Source organism: Lichenostomus cassidix, chromosome 6, assembly GCF_008360975.1.
Source record: "Lichenostomus cassidix isolate B80296 chromosome 6, HeHo_3.0, whole genome shotgun sequence".
In the NCBI taxonomy this organism is placed as follows: Eukaryota; Metazoa; Chordata; class Aves; order Passeriformes; family Meliphagidae; genus Lichenostomus; species Lichenostomus cassidix.
The window spans coordinates 1,377,193-1,393,767 of record NC_139487.1 but is presented as its reverse complement, the minus strand read 5'-3'; the positions used below and the strand labels follow the sequence as shown (position 1 = coordinate 1,393,767).

Sequence of the window (16,575 nt, the reverse complement as noted above, 5' to 3'; positions counted from 1 at the left end):
GGCCTCAGGAGCATTTTGGAGGGATGTCAGCTCCCAGGAGGTGTGGGAACACATCCAGGTCCAGCTGGGGGACGTCCCAGCACTCAGCTCCAGTTTAACCAGTGTGTTCTTCTGCTCCCAGCCTGGACATTCAGCACACTCTGACAACAGGCATGGCCAAAGGGAATTTCACCCAATTTTACACCTAAAAACCACTTTATTTCTTTTTTTATTTATTTATCTATTATATGCTCAGGCTGCTGTTTGAATGGGGAGCTGGACCCAGACCCAAGCCAAGATCAGCACGAGGGACAGGAACCCTGGGTATGTCCCAGCACTAGGATGAGACAATTCATGATACACAGATACTTATAAGAAGACCAAAAAACCCCAAGGATATTAACATTTTCACTATAATTTTATTTTCCTTTAAAATTACTGCAAAATTCTACTCCCCTCACAGTTCACATTGTATTTACGTAAAAATGTTACTAAGACAAGAAGTGAAGATAGAATTTTCTAGTAATATCTAATTTAAATCTGATCTTCAGCTTAATGTTATTTCTCCTTGTCCTGTCCCTCCATCCCTTATCCCAAGCCCCTCTCCAGCTCTCCTGGAGCCCCTTTAGGCCCTGGCAGGAGCTCTGAGCTCTCCCTGGAGCCTTCTCTTCTCCAGGTGAACATTCCCAGCTCTCCCAGCCTGGCTCCAGAAGAGCTCCAGCCCTTGGAGCATCTCCATGGCCTCCTCTGGATTCATTCCAACTGATCTTTTTTGTGCTGGAGAGCCCAAAGGTGGACACAGCCCTGCAGGTGTGGCCTCACCAGAGCAGAGGAGAGATTGGATTCCCCTCCCTCACCCTGCTGGTCAGGCTGCTGGGGATCCAGCTCAGCATGAATGTCCTCAGGGACTCTTTCCCTCAGCTGCCACCAGATTCTCCCAAAAGCACCAGCACAATGTGAAAATAGCACACAGATGATCAGAGGAAGCTGAATTCCCTCAGTGTAGGTCCTCTCCAAACAAAACACACCTTCCTACCTGCGGAGAGTAATTCAATGTAAACAGCTCTGACTGCTCTTCAGCGACTGTGATGAGGTTTGCCAGCACTCGGAAGATTCCGCGAGGCTGGAGTTATACCTACTTTATAAAATCACAGGGAATTCATACATTTTACATAGACAGGCTCCCTAAAGTGCCACAGTGTATTTTAGCATCTGAACTGACTGGGATTCAGTGAAAGAATCCTGCTTCTCTGCAATGGATCTTGGGCTCTGCCAGCTCCTCCATGCGTATATATCATCGCTGACTTCCGAAGGAGCGCGGTTGGCTTGAGGGACAGAGGTGCACCTCCTGTAATGGTATATTCTACACTCTGCAGCAACCTTTCTTCTCATATTTCAGAGTTGAAAAAGGCCTGTCAAAAAGGGGCTATTATGAAAGGGAATTTGAAGACATTCATAAACATCGAGACAGAAAATTGCATTTTCAATATGAGAACCTCAATAGTTAAGGCTACATTTGGGAGATCACTATGGCCCTCTTATTTTCTGCTTACGCTGTCAAAGTTTGAATTCATGTTGGGTTTTCGAGCAATTCAAACAAAGGATACTTTCATAAACATCCATTTCATAAACTACAGCATATCTAATTCTTTGGGTTCTGAAGGCTGAGCTGAATGTAGTGTTTGTGGTCTACTGAGAATATGTCTGGAAAACATAAAACAATCTACTAGGTAAGTTACAAAGCTGTTGACATAGGGAATGAAAATGGAAATTCTGTAGTAGTTTCCTCCATCCCCGGCTTTACGCTGTACTTTGCCTGATGTGAGCTGATTGGTGCCGTATATCTTGATGTTAGGATCCCATTTCAGAAATGTTCTGACATTATCTATTTGGCAGTTTGAAAAATAGTATCAAACTCCCAATGCATTTGAGCGCACGTTTCAACCCAGCAACCGTAATATCCATTTCCTCCGGTGCAAGAGGCACATTAGGACCAACTCCAAGCGGATTCAATTCTAGGAATGCAATATGTGACTCCAAACAACTCCACACATGCACACACGGCTTGGTGAGAGGGACCAAAAGGAATTAAAATCTGCTTTAATTTCCAGTCCCTCACAGCAAAAACACAGGTCTGTCCCCACCGAGGAATTCATGCCATGAGTTCTGTGAATGCAGTGGCACAGTTGGCACCATGGCACAGGGAGGAATGGAGAGAGGAATCCTCATCCAAAATAAAAAGAATTACCAGGAATATTTTCATAAGTGATAGGAGAAGAGGGAATGGCCTTAAGCTGAAGGAGGGCAGGTTGAGATGGGATTTTGAGAAGAAATTCCTCCCTGGGAGGGTGGGCAGGCCCTGGCACAGGATGCCCAGAGAAGCTGTGGTGCCTCTGGATCCCTGCAAGTGGCCAAGACCAGGCTGGACATTGGGGCTTGGAGCAGTCTGGGACACTGGGAGGTGTCCCTGCCATGGCAGAGGTTAGAACTAGATCAGCTTTAAGGTCCCTACCAACCCAAAGCCCTCAAAGATTCTGTGGTTTCTCAAATAATTGACAATGATTACAAGCTTGGGCACATCTCTACCCAGGCTGCAATACCCCAGTCCCTTGAAGGATGTTTTCTCTTGCAAATATGCTTAATATGTCAATAGGAAAAAAAACATATGCTGTAAATTTTGCTGTAATAATTATTGGAAATGCTTGAGCCTTGCTGCAATTTGGCAATAGCTCCACTAAATATAGGACTCCAGGCACACTTAATTTAACAGGAGATTTATCAGTGGTCTTATTGACCCAAAATTCCTCTTATTTAACATTTATAAGCCTTTTTACCACACAAATTTTTCTGTAGCACAACAGACAAAATTTATACCAGTGAGCTTCACCAATATTGTCAAAACACTTGCCAACAACTTCTGGAATAGAGCAGCCAGGAGATAACTAAAGCACCTGAAGTAGGGCATATGAAACACCATAACTTTTTACAGTTTTGCCCTAAAGAAAATGAAGCCAATCTCTGCTAATATCCCTTTCATTTACACGCTTTGCTACGAGATTTCCCCGAAGGCATTAGTGGCTGGCAAACAACTCCCAGCACCTTGATTACAGGAAATCATATTTCTCCCAATCCCAAGCTTCTTCATAAGTACTGAAAATGCTTTGCCTACTAAAATACATTTTCTTAACCTAACAGTAATTCTACACCTCGAACCACCCTATTTCCTTCCTCTCCCAGCACAGGAACCACTTGTATTCCTGCTCAATATTTCCCAACTCCTGCTTTACTCCCAGTTTTTGCAATAGAGATGACTCCATGCTTCCACATTAAAAGTGGTGTCAAACAAGCCTGAAGAATATTTTGGGGGAAGAGGGAGAGAAAAAGATTTATTAAGCGAGGGTTACAAAATATTTCAAAGATGATGGCAATTTAAAATGTACAGATTTTTATCTGAATTCCCTTGTGTTTAAAGAATTATGGGGATTTGAAATCTCCCAACTTCTCCAAGCCAGAAGGACCCCAGAAAATGACACATCTTCAGAACAACCCTTGGACTTCGTTTCTTACATACAGATCACAACCCAAGCCATCAAAATTTAACTCTTTGCCCTCATATACCCATCAAGCCCCAGTTCCCAGAGATTCCCAGTGACTCTGGTGCTTCCCAGCATTTCCCATCAATTAAAACACAGGGACAAGCTCCCAATTTGCTGCAAACAAAAGTTTGGTGTAAGAGATTACTTTTATTATTAAAAACCTGTTAAGAAAGCAGACTTGGAGTGTTTTCACATCCACACACTCTCCTTCAGGGCCAATTAAAGCACATAATGTGCCCAGATCAAACAGCCATCTCCACATGGACAGGAATATTTCCAGATTTAAATTTGCAGGACACATCCCTGCTGTTGAGAAAACATGAGTGTCTTGGCATACAAAATCACAAAATCCCAGTTTTTGGGTTCATTCAGCCAGCTTTTTTTTTTTTTTTTAATTTTTCCTGGTGATTGTCGATGTGAACTGCAAGCTTTATTTACTGGTTGAAGTGAACTCACACCAGGTGACATTGCTGGGGCTCTCTGCAGCTGAGGGGAGGTCGGTGGAGCAGAGGAAGTGCTCCAGGCCAGATTCTGACTCACCACAGCACACAAAGGCAGAAGTATTTTAATGCCTCTGCTCCAATCTGACCATTTTCTCTGGGGGGAAATTAAGGATCTACAAGTGAGGTCCAAATCACAGTGATTTTCAATCTTCCCTGAGCTCCATCTGTTTGTCTCTCTGCCTGGCCAGAGGGTCCTTGCAGCTCCAGTGCCCAAGTCTCTCCTCCACAGCAGATGTTGCAGAAAGGAGATGATTCCAGAGGTTAGTCCTTAACAAGGAATTTGATCCAGGCTGAAATATTTGTGAATGCACATCTCAAGGCATTTAATAAAAACTCTCCTTTTTAGTTTTTCATCCCACTCCATCACAATCTTTGCCTACAAAGTTCATGTGTTGGTTTAAGCCTTGGTTTGCTCGGATGGAAATTCACATGCTGGTGCTGGAAGACAGCTACAGACAGATGTTCCAGTCTTGGAAAAATACCATCCTGTCCCTGAAAATGCCACATTAAATGAGCAATTAATAACAAATAAAGTTAAGAGCTGAAAGGAAAGGCAATGTCCTATAAGCAGCAGACTTAAATAAAATAAAAACTGAGAGAAAATGCCTTGAATGATAAGCAAAGATATTGGACATGACTGAAAGATATTTTAGAAATTTTATACCTTCTTACAGGAAAAATGTTATGCAAATTCCTTCATAAGCTTTAGTATTAGTGAAGTAGACTGGATGTGTCATCACTGAATCCTGGAATTGTCCTAGGGAGAAAATCAGACACATCTAACAAGGGACAGTCCCTGACTGTTAAAGGACAGGAAACCCAAAAGTTCAGCGGTTGAAACGAGACTTGAAGTAACAAAGACCCAAATCTGGCAGGCAGAAGGGTTAGAGACTTGAATAAAATGTTCATAATTCCGAGGGCAGGGAGAACACTGGTCAGAAGCACCTTTTTTACCTCATTTATAAACAGGAATATGCGACACTTAATCAAGTTCCAATGCAGCAAAGTTTGAAACAGCGCAGAGAACTTTCCTTTATAGTGCAAACACCCAACTTGTGGATCCACTGCCAAAGCCCAAGATGGTAGCATTTAAGAAAAGCTGGCTATTTTACATTCCCTATTCAAGCCTGTTATAATGCAAACTAAAATCATATTAAAGATAATCAATTTTCATGCTCCAGGCAATAAGGAGATCACCTTGGGAGAGGAGGCAGAGAAGATTAATATGTATTTTTGGGGAAGTTTCCACTTATAATAAAGTTTTAGGCACTGGCTACTTTTCTGACAAGGATATCAGGACAGAAAGAATATTCCAGGCAGTTTAGAATAACTATTTCTAGGGTATCCCATCCAGTACAGAGCTTATGATTTTTTATTTAGAAATGAGATCAATCTCAGATAAGCCATTGCCCAAAGTGGCAGCACATTTTAATTGACCATTAAACCAAACTTCATTAGAACTAGGGAAAAGCTTCATTTTCTCATCAGTAATTGTCAGTTGCTCCAGTGCAACTATTTTCAACTGTATTGGGGAACCTTCTGCACCTTGGACTGTATTTTGTATGTATTTTATTTTTTTTTAGAATCAGATTTAACACACAGGCACTACCTCATTGCTGTTAATTCCATATTTATTTACATATTTCCCCATGAAAAACAAGGATTTCCACAATTCTGCACTAACTTTTTAAATATTGGTTCTCATCCTTCCCACATGGATTCCTCCATTTTGTGATAGTTTGAATGATACAGAAAAACTCATAAAATTTTTGCTGATGTAACTCAGATTCAGACTGAAAGATTCTCCAGCTTGAAAATTAGTCTTGCTGCAAACTTTACTGGCATTTCATCTCCTGTTCTTTTGATTTTTATTACTTCAAATAAACCTCACTGTAACTTCACTTTCCTCTGCCATTTCACTCCTCATCTCCTCGATGTCTCCTCTTTTAGGAATTATATTTACCAAATGCTTCTGTAATTCCCTGTTCCCCTTATTACCCAAAACTTTGCAAATCCCAGACTGGTTTGGGTTGGAAAGGACATTAATCCCACCCAGTGCCACCCCAGCCATGGCAGGGACACCTTCCACTGTCCCAGGCTGCTCCAATCCCAATGTCCAGCCTGGCCTTGGACACTGCCAGGGATCCAGGGGCACCACAGCTTCTCTGGGAATTCCATCCCAGCCCTCCCCACCCTCACAAGGAGAATTTCTTCCCTAATATCCCATCTAAATCTGCCCACTTTCAGTTTTAAGCTGTTCCCCCTTGTCCTGTCCCTCCATCCCTTGTCCCCAGTCCCTCTGCAGCTCCCCTGGAGTCCCTTTAGGCACTGGAAGGGCTCTGAGGTCTCCCTGGATCCTCCTCTTCTTCACCTGAACACCCCCAGCAGTGTCAGCGCGCACAGATCGCTGTTTCGGGATGGATTTTTACAGAAATCCGCGTTTTCCCACGCGTGTTCCGCGGCCTAGCCGCGCGGGCCGCAAGCCGGGCAGCTCAGCGGGCTCCATCGGGGGCGATTCCCCTCCGCCCCGGCTTTACAAGCGGGGAACAGGACTCTTCCTGCATCCCTCCGGAGCTCCTGAACCTGCCCAGATCGCTCCCGGAGCTGCCCGGCTCTGCCTCTTCCCCTTCCCCGCCCGCTGCGGCTTCCGGGCAGCCCCAGCCCCGCCCCGGCAGCGCGGCCTGTGCGGAGCGATCGCGGGCAGGTGCGGGCAGAGGGACCGTAGGGACATCCAGGGACAGCCCCAGAGCTCCAGGGACAGCCAGACACCGCCAGGGACATCCAGGGACAGCCAGGGAGCGCCGTGGCTGGCAGGGAGAGGCAGGGCGATGCAGGGAGCGGGCCCGGCGGGATGCTCGGCCCTCGCTCCCTGGGGCGGCGCGGCCCGCTGGGGCTGCGGGACTCCCAAATGGGCTGGTTTGCCTTGCAGTACCGCCGGGAGGGGGCTGGATGGCCGCGGGCCGGGGTCAGGGCAGGGTGTCCGTGGGAATGCAGCGCAATAATCGCTCCGGGAGGGTTTCCCGAGGGCCATCCTGTCCCTCCTGCGGGGCTGTGGGTGCGGCAGGGCGGCTGGGTTGATGGGTGGCGGTGCTCTGAGCAATAAGCACCGAGTGCACCGGAATCACTGCCCAGCAGCTCTCTGGGGTGTCCTGAGTGGGAATATTCCAGAGCCATGCGGGCACAGCCCTGCGCCATGTGCTTGGGGATCACCCTGCTGGAGCAGGGGGATCGATTGGAATCACATCACCCACCGTGGTTCTCCCAGCCTCACCCACTCTGTAATGCATAGCAAATTAATATTAAGACAAAAACATCCTTTTGCCACTGATAAGAAGGCCAAGCTCTGCAGGTGTTTTAAAATAATTACAATATTGTAACTGCATGCAGCTTTTAAAGCATGGTAAATGTAAAGAGCTATTTAATTTATTTGCCCCTCCCCAATAAACCTTCTTGTTGGTGGTGTGTATGTTATTTTGGCAGAGTGGAGCTCTTACTGAGTGGTGAGGTGAAGTCTCTGCGGTGCTTCACTTTGAAAAATCTCAGTTTGATATACTGGAGCACTGCACTGATGCTGGGACAGAGATTTCTCAGCTACTTTTAGTGTCCAGGCTTGTGCTCGCCCTGCTCAAGGGGCATCTGGAGGATCTGTCGGATGACAGATATCCTTTGGGAACATGAAGGTTTTGGCCTCCAAGCACTGCCTGTCTCCGTGTTGCACTGGGGACTGAGACTGGGGATGTGGGCTCATTCTTTCTGGGGCAAAACCCACCCCTTCGATTCAGGAAACTTCTAAAAACCTAATTTTCATGTGAAAGTTGTCAGTCTGTGCTGCAGTTTTTTTGTAGTAAAAGTTTTGTTTGCTTTGTTTTCAAGCAGAAACGTCCCGAATATTGGCAGTTCTACCAAAAGCTTCTAGTTAGAGCAGGAAAAAGATGTGGCTGTGTGAGCTCATGAGGTGGCTTTAGCTATCTGCGTTCCAGCCCATGACAAGTTAATTACACCAATTACTCCAGCAGCTGAACAGAAGCTCTATAGGAAACTGTTGTAGTTAGAGTGCAACTTGTGTTACTGTGGCTACTTTACCTCTTGATAACTCTGTAATTAACTTGTCACCACTGTTTAATGCTTCACGTGTGTGGAGGATCAGGTAAAGGCATCACTGAGGCCATCAGAGCCTGGAGGAGAAGCTCCTGCCCTTTGGGAGGATTCCTGGGGTTGACCTGAGTGGCTGAGTTAAGGTCTTGGGTAGGAAAAGCAGGAACTTTTTTCTGGGAAGTGTGGGAAAGGTGGAAAGGCAGCACCTGAGCAATTCTGGTTAAACTGACAGGGGAAACACCCAGAAGAAGTAGCCAAAAATCCAAAGGAGAACATGTCAAAGGCATGGATGTCTGTTTCTGTAGTGTTTTTTTTCTCCATACAATTACGGTTTTGGAGGAGTGAGAACAGTGAATGCTTGTGAATTAACCCTGAGGGTGCTGGCTGGTCTGGCAGTGCATAATTCCTTGTCAGCCTTGTCCTCCACCCCTGGTGACATCCTGGCCTGGGATGGCTGCAGGGTGGTATCAGCAGGGTGGTCCTTCAGGTGTTGGTGCTGAAAGAGTTTAGTGGGAGTTAACTGGAGCTGGAGATGTGTTTGGGGTGGTGTTAAACAGCAGCCTCCAGAGCAGTCAGCTGTTCTGCCTGGGACATAACTGACCTAGAGTGCACTTAATTCCTGAGAGGAAAAGCCTTTCTGATTGTGATAGTTGTTAACCTCTCTCATTTTGTATTTCATAGAACAATATCAGAGAATGGTTTGGGGTGGAAGGGACTTTAAAGCTCATCCAGTGCCATGGCAGGGACACCTTCCACTGTCCCAGGCTGCTCCAAGCCCCAATGTCCAGCCTGGCCTTGGACACTGCCAGGGATCCAGGGGCACCACAGCTCTGGGAATTCCATCCCATCCCTCCGCACCCTCCCAGGGAACAATCCCTTCCCAGTAGGATGAAGGACAGGTGGCTCAGTTTTCAAGCAGGGGCTCTGCTCCCGTGTCAAATTCTAAACCCGTGAAACTTCTAAATCCATCCTGCAGGCATTGACATTCCCTCTCACACTCCAGAGCTGTCCTGCATTAGGATGCTATGTGTTTGTCGTGCCGGAGCAGTCAGCATGTGCCTCTCCCTGCTCTGCATGCTCCCAGAAGTTGTCAGGGAAGCTGGATACACATCCCAGCCGTGGCATAACTCGGAGGAGCCAGCACTTGTTAACTCTATTTGTTTTTATTATGGACATCGATCTGCCAGTCGCAATAATGCATTTATGGACATTTTTCTGCAAGCGCAGCGCTGGTGGCAGTTTTTACTGACAACTTGAGTCATCTGGACAGGAGTTGAAAATACGTTTATTTTATTGACGGATTGTGCAATTCGCTCGTTTACCCAGCGTTCATAAGATAGCTGGAGCGGCGAGGAGAATGGAACTAATGGGAAAACGAAGGATAAAGTTTTAATTTCGGGAGGTTTGGGATCTTTGAGGTAGTGGCAGGTTTCAGCATGTGTTTGGGGTGGGTTTGGGAATTTTAACGTGATTAATGGTGTAATGAAGAAGTGAAAGGTTTGGTGTCCTTACAGCAGAATTCCAGACCTGAATTTCCTCCCTCTGCCGATAGTTGGGAATGTTACTGGCTGGTAGTGGTGCTAATTTATCTGAAGGTATCATTGGTAAAATCTTCCTAACAGAAAAAAAAAACAACCTATTGAATGTAGTCACCTGTATTTCTGACATATCACCCTGCACGGGTGTGTTTGGCCCAGCATGAAATTAAACACAGCTGGAGCAACAATCAAACTATAAAACCAAACCTGTGTTGGAGTACTTTTCGTAAATGCAAAATGCAGTTTTAATACTGAGCTGCTTAAAATGTATTTGAATGTCAGGAAAGCTTGTGTGGCTTTGGATTTTAATGAAGTTGAGTAATTGTAAAAGTTGTTTGGAATATGTCACTGTTTTGATGCTTTTTAGTAATCCTTCTTTGAGTTGCTTCCTTATTTAGTATTTTCTATCGGCAGAGCTAAAGTGCCATGTCCTGATGGCTGTCAGGACTATCTGCTGTCAGCTTATATTGGGCCAGATTAAATGATACAGATCATTTCAGGTATCTTCTCAAGTCACTTTTAGAACTTGGACGTGCAGCTGAAATTCTCTCTGATGCAGCAGAGGTTCTGAAGGTGATTAAAAATCCCTGAAAAAGTCACCTTTAATTGCAAAGAAGAAGAGGGGAGTTCATAGAAACAAAGGTTCTGACTTCCCTGGTTTTTGAGTGAATGGGAGTTAAAATAGCAGCATTGACCAAGGGCCTGGAGTCTTGAGCAGCCTGGCAGAGGGGAATAAAGAATAATTTGAGTTTTGGTCTGATGGGTACATTTTAGCTTTTCATTTTTATACAAATGCCGCCTTTTAGTGCAGATTAATGAAATCAGTATTTTAATAGATAAATTACTACAGCCCTCTGGAGTCAGAGTTGTTTTGTTGTCTGAATGCTGCCATCTCCATGCTCCACGTGCAGATTTAAGTCCCTCCAGGTAACCCTGCAGGAGCAGATAGCAAAAATTAGTGCTGCCTTGTCAGTGCTGCTGCTGCACAGTCATCATCAGGAATACTGAAATGATCTGAGTGCTTTAGATCAGTCAGCACAAGGCAAACAACGCTGTTATCTTGGCTTGTTTGTACATCCAAGTGTGCAGAAGGTCTGTTAATTAGTTACACTTTTTAATAAACACCTAAAGTATACTTAAGGCCCTGTTAAAAGATTAATTTTTCTGTTGCACATAATGTTCAGCATGTGGTAGTGCATGGGCAGCATGAGCCTGACAGGACACTTCTGCTGTCACCCATGTCCTGCAGAAACAAATCCCACAACTTCATATTCCCTTCTCCAGGCTCAGCTGCATTTAAGGATGAGAAGATGTGACATAGTGAGAAGAGTGTGGGGGAAAAGTAAAATCCCCAGAAATACCTCTTGTTCTTGGCTGACTTCATGAAATACGAAGGTTTCTGGTTGATGGAGTTTATTCAAGCTCCAACAGTTGTTGGTGTTGGGGTTTTTGGTAGTTTTTTTTTGGAATATAAAGGAATTAATTGGTTTTGAATGCAGCTTAATGGGCCTGGATCATCATTTCCTTTTGAGGTTTAGGCAGTGAGATGGAAATAAAACTGGGTCTATGGGCAGGCTGTGATATAAGAAAGTAAAATTGAGACCCAACAAGTTAAAGTGCTTCATCTGAAGCAAAGTTTTAAAATAAATCATAGAATCCTAGAATGGTTTGGGTTGGAAGGGCCTTAAAGACCATCTGATCCCACACCTTCCACTGTCCCAGGCTGCTCCAAGCCCTGTCCAGCCTGGCCTTGGACACTGCCAGGGATCCAGGGGCAGCCACAGCTTCTCTGGGAATTCTATCCCAGGGCCTCCCCACCCTCCCACAGGAGTTAAATATGTTTGTTTTATTATTTTTTTAAAACACACCAATAGTACTATTCTCATGATGGCATGAGTTTAATGCAGCTTATTTTATATTATTGTTAATGCACCTGGCCCTGGATTTAAATGCTTCTCACTTGCCATTTTGTGCCATTACATTTGATTCCACTGCGAGACTTTCTAAGAATATGATTAACCCTCTGGGTCATCTTATAATGTAATTATTAATGATTGATTCTGTTTATCCTTGGGATCAATATGAGAAGCAAAAATGGCTTGGCATATATTTGGGGTTGATTTCTTACATTCAGTAAACATGATCTGGTGACAAGGCTGGTATTGGTTTATTACTCGGAACGTGTTTGATGAATCTGAAGTGTGTAATTAGTTTTATATAATGATGGTGATATGTGGGGTTTTTTACATGACTTATGTTAATATGGCCAATAGTGTTAACATCTCCTGCCACTAATAGTTAGGGTGGGGATGTATAGTAATTGATCTTCCTGGGAGTGCTGTAATGTAAAAACAATTCCGGCTGTTTGAAGTATATTTTACAAGTGTGCATTGGGCCTTTGGGATGTTATACTGAAAAACCCAATTGTACAGTTACCATGGGAACCCAATTAGAATAGATTGCTGGATTTTTTTTTTTTTCCCAGGCTTTCATCTTGACCAAAAATCTAATGTACTTTAAATGTTTTCATATGGAATTTTGTTCATACAGCCACTTGGTGTAATGGCTGGTTTTTAATTTTAGTGCTGAACCAGAGTGTTCTGTTGAGGATCCCAAGGACTTATCCTTCAAGGAGAATCTTCCTTTAGTCTTTAAAAGTTGATGAACTGAGAAAAAAAAATACTTTTTATTAATCTGAGTTCTTACTGCCATCTCATGTACTCGTCAGGCTGCAGTCCTGTGGGGGAAAAAGCAGGGAAGGATCTCAGAGCCCAAGGACTTCTGTTCTAGATCATCAGCAAAACATGGCTGAAGAATTTCCTGCCCTTTAAGGATCTATTTTTGATGTCACCTCTGGCTTTTCTTGACCTTTACCTTCACTCTTGGACTTTCCAAGGGTTTTGGATGGTTTTCCTCAGTATGGCTTCAGGCCATAGCTCTTCTAACCACCGTGGTTTGGATACTACTGATTTTGCCCAAATTCTTGTCACCCAAGGAAAGCCTTCTTGGGTGAGCTCAACCAGGCCTTGAAATGAGCTTCTGGATAAATCTGATTATTGAGTTAAAAATTTCAGCTTTACTCTTCAGGAAAATCTAAGAAAACTGAGTGTGGCTGGGTGCTTAGAAAGACAAAACTCTGAACTGATAATAGAAATAAATTGCTGTTTTATTTTTAGCTCTATCACAGGTATTTTAAGTAATATTATTAGCTTGCTCATCTGCCTGACCTGCATTTAAAAATGCAGTGAGCTCTCTTTGCAATGCCTGCCTTGTTACTATAGTTAAAATACTAATTATTCAGCTTAATTTTAAACACTGAAGCTAATTTAAGATGCAATATTAAGATTAAATGCTGCCCTTTGCATTTGAGTGGTTGGGAAGTGGCTGTGTGTTCTGTCAGTGCCTTGGACTTCAAATCTTGCTGTGTTGGAGAGGTTTGGGAGAGCCTGGGATGTTCCTACAATTTAGTTTTCAAGAGATTTATCATTCCTGGAGTGGATACAGCTATCCCTGCCCATGGAGTAGTGAGTTCCACTGAAATGCAGCAGTTCCCATTGAGGCTGGCTGGGAGTCAGGATTCTGAACTGAGCTTTGGCACATCACCTCCCTGATTTTAAAAAATACAGTGTTTGTACCACATCTCTCCAAGACAGAGTTATCTCAGCTAGGTGGCTCTAAAAAAACAATAGAGAGGGAGCTAAATGCCAAAGAAATAGGAAATATCTTTTATTTCCACGGGGAGAGCAGAGAGGAACAAGTTGTGTTCCTTAATTATATAAATAATGTTAAAGGCTAGAATTATAATAATTGAAGTTAAAATGTTTTAGGTACTCAGTGGTGTGAAATCTGTGCTTTGAAACCCAGAGTATACCACAATCCCTTGCTTTAAAATCCCTTTCATGCCTTAAAATGTGGCATTTCCTAAATTACAAAAGGCTCTTTATTTTACTCAGTCACTTAGAAGTACATGACAGCCTATAAAACATTATTCAATTAATACTTTTATCTTTTGAGACATTCTTATTCCAAATATCAGAGCTGTGCAGTGCTTGTTGTGGAAGAGCTCTTCAGTGTGCCATCTGTTGATTTTTTTGTTTGACTCATGACAAGTGGGTGACTTAACATTAAAATTCCATGTTGTTTGTAAAAAAAAAACAAACTCCCTTTGGAAATTCTGAGTACTGAAACTTAGAGCTCATTTAAAAACTGATACAGAGGTGGTTATAGGAGAAGTGGAACTATGGATATTCAGTTCTTCCTGTGGAATTCAAATTTAATAAACCTAACTGGGATTTTTTCTTTCCCTTCCAGGTAGAGCCTTTTCCTCCACGATGGCGTCAAGACTCATTCCAAAAGTAAGTTTCCAGTGAAATCCCTTTGCATGGAGGTGTCCACTGGAAGTCCAGCATTACAAAAGAGTTCACGTAACATAGTTTGTTTTTTCCCCAGTGCCCAGCAGTCAGGATTAGGAATCCAGTTGACAAGATTGATGCTGCATTGTAAATCTCTGTAGCTCTGTCATGGTTGGTAACAGGCATCAGTGGACCTTTCCCCAGCACGTATCCATCTGCCAGAGAGCATAAATAACAGGACAAAGCTACTTGCTCAGTTCTGCTGCTGTTTCCATTCCCTAAGAATAAACACCTCCCTGAAAAAAAGGCTTAATTTTGAGGCTTGATGCTTCAGTTCTGTGTAGGTCAGTGATTTTATAGGAAAATAAGGAAACATGGATGTTGATCCAAATATTCAGACAATTTACACTGCTGAACGAAGGGCATCAACACATTTTTAGTCTATAACTCTCTCCCTGAAATAGTTGAAATGAACTTTGAAGACACAAATACTTTTTTTTTCTGTGTGTGGAATATCTATTTTTGTAACATTAGTGATGCTCCTCTAGGAAAACATTTCTGGTACAATCACACCTGCATTCCTAACTATTCCTGTTGGCAACTTCTATCACTGCTCTAAATGTCTTAATAGTGGCATCTCTTGTGGTTTTAATCTGCTTTACATAATGTCATGTGGCTTAGAAAAGGAGCCTTTTGCTGCTTTGTGTTGTTTACCTCTTTTCTACAAAAGAAAATCGGTTTTGTTTTTTAAAACAGAATGGTTGAGGAAGAAATCCGGGTAAATAAATCCTTGCTTCACTTTTTTTCTTTTGAACAATCATCTCTTTAGTCACATTTATGCATCTTGCAGTTGCAAACACCTTTCAGCAGAGAAATACTTGGTAGGAAGAATCCCTGTTTCCCTCTCATTCCAGGCTAGGTGTGATATAGCTGGCAAGTGACATGAAACTAATAATTTATTATCTAACCTTTTCATTTCCTCCACTCTCACGCGGAGTTGAAAGGTGCAGCTTGAGCTGTTAGGGGAGTTTTCCCCTTTTGATATGTGGGAAGACAGAAGGTTTGAGGTAAAACTCTCCAACTCCACTGTGGGGACTCAGCAGACACTTCCCTCCACTCTGGCTGCATCTGAAATATTGCTGTGTTGATGCAGTTGGTGATTTTGGGGCTGTTTGGAGTGTGGGATGAGTTTGCAGTGTGACTCTGAGCACAGCCCAGTGTGTGCCTGGCCCTGGGCTGTGCAGGAATCAATTATCACCCATGCAATGTGCTGAACAGTTTTTAAGCAGGTTGCTGAGAACTGCTTTGGGAAAGCAGGAAAGCAGCAGACGTGGGAATTTTCCATAATCACTGTCTGTGTCTCCCACTCCATCCCTGGTCCTGTTGCAGTGACCAGAGCTCAGGATATCTCCAGATTTAGGAATTTTGGGGGGTTTTGGTGTTCTCATGACAGTGTGGCAATTTTTAGATTTCATCAGAAAATTCTAAATGTCGTTCTGTTCCTCTCTGGATTTTTTGTAGTTCTTATATTTGAATTTCATAAATAGGTTCTTGTACTAACCCCACAGCTTTGCTCTGTTAAGAGTGAAACCCCAATCCTGAATTGAGCAGGGATGGATAACTGTAGGAAAATCCAGATGTGTGTGCCAAGACTACAGTCTTGTGTTTTTATATGTCTTTTCAACACCTCTTTTGTGTGTATTTATTTTCCTGTATTTTGTATTTTCAGTGAATTCATAATACATGCTTTGCTGCTCTGCTCACTTCAGAAATTTCAGGGAAATTCTTTCCTCACACACAACTCAGCTTCCTGACTCTCCTTCAGCTTAAGGAGCACTATTAATGGTTTTGTTCATATTGCTTAGATTTATTTTGTTATTATTCTCCAGCTCCTACTCTTCAGGTAGAGCTATTTTGGTATTATAAAGAATGATGGATTATACAGGAAAGTTTCTTTTGAAGCACTCCTGATATTGTGCAATGCACTTGGGGGTCAGCTACACTTGACTGATGCATGATTTATCCCATGTCCCTGCCACTTCCTGAGATAAAGCTGCTATTTTATCAAAAATGCCAGCAAGTGTGATTTAGAATTTATACCCCTCCTTTTTCAAATAATTGTTCTGATTACTTTCTGGCACGGCAATAAAATGATAAAGGTAATTGCACACAAATGTGAGATAGCACCAAAATACAATAAAATTAACCTGAATTAGCTTGACTTGTCGATGAGAAGTATTTATGAAATGTATTTTTGCAATAAGGGAGACTGATATTATAGCTGGAAGGTGAGTTATTGCCTTAATGTAATACTGTTTGAAATTTAAAAAAGAGACTGTTACAGTTGAGGGTGATTGTGCCTTTGAAATTAAGTTGAAGTGATTCTTATAATTGGCAGCAATAATGCATTGGGAAGGTAATATCTTTTATTGTGTTATGCCTAGTTGCATTATCTTTTATTTAGCTGGTCCTGACTCCAGCTCTGCAGAAAAGACAGGCAGGAGCAGATCAG

The 16,575-nt window shown here is 43.1% G+C and overlaps 1 protein-coding gene across 2 annotated transcripts in view; it reads left to right on the top strand.

Moving 5' to 3' along the window:
• The first annotated feature begins 6,671 nt into the window (after positions 1-6,671).
• The window catches only part of MGMT (O-6-methylguanine-DNA methyltransferase), a 123,798-nt gene continuing 113,894 nt past the window's right edge, over positions 6,672-16,575 (top strand). Inside the window, exons 1-2 of one of the 2 annotated variants that reach the window (XM_085064589.1) lie at positions 6,672-6,782; positions 14,023-14,066. In XM_085064589.1, coding sequence (XP_084920715.1) covers positions 14,043-14,066 — 24 coding nt within the window. In that variant the 5' untranslated portion in view covers positions 6,672-6,782; positions 14,023-14,042. The remainder of the gene's footprint in view (positions 6,783-14,022; positions 14,067-16,575) is intronic. The other variant, XM_085064590.1, reaches the window with a different exon arrangement.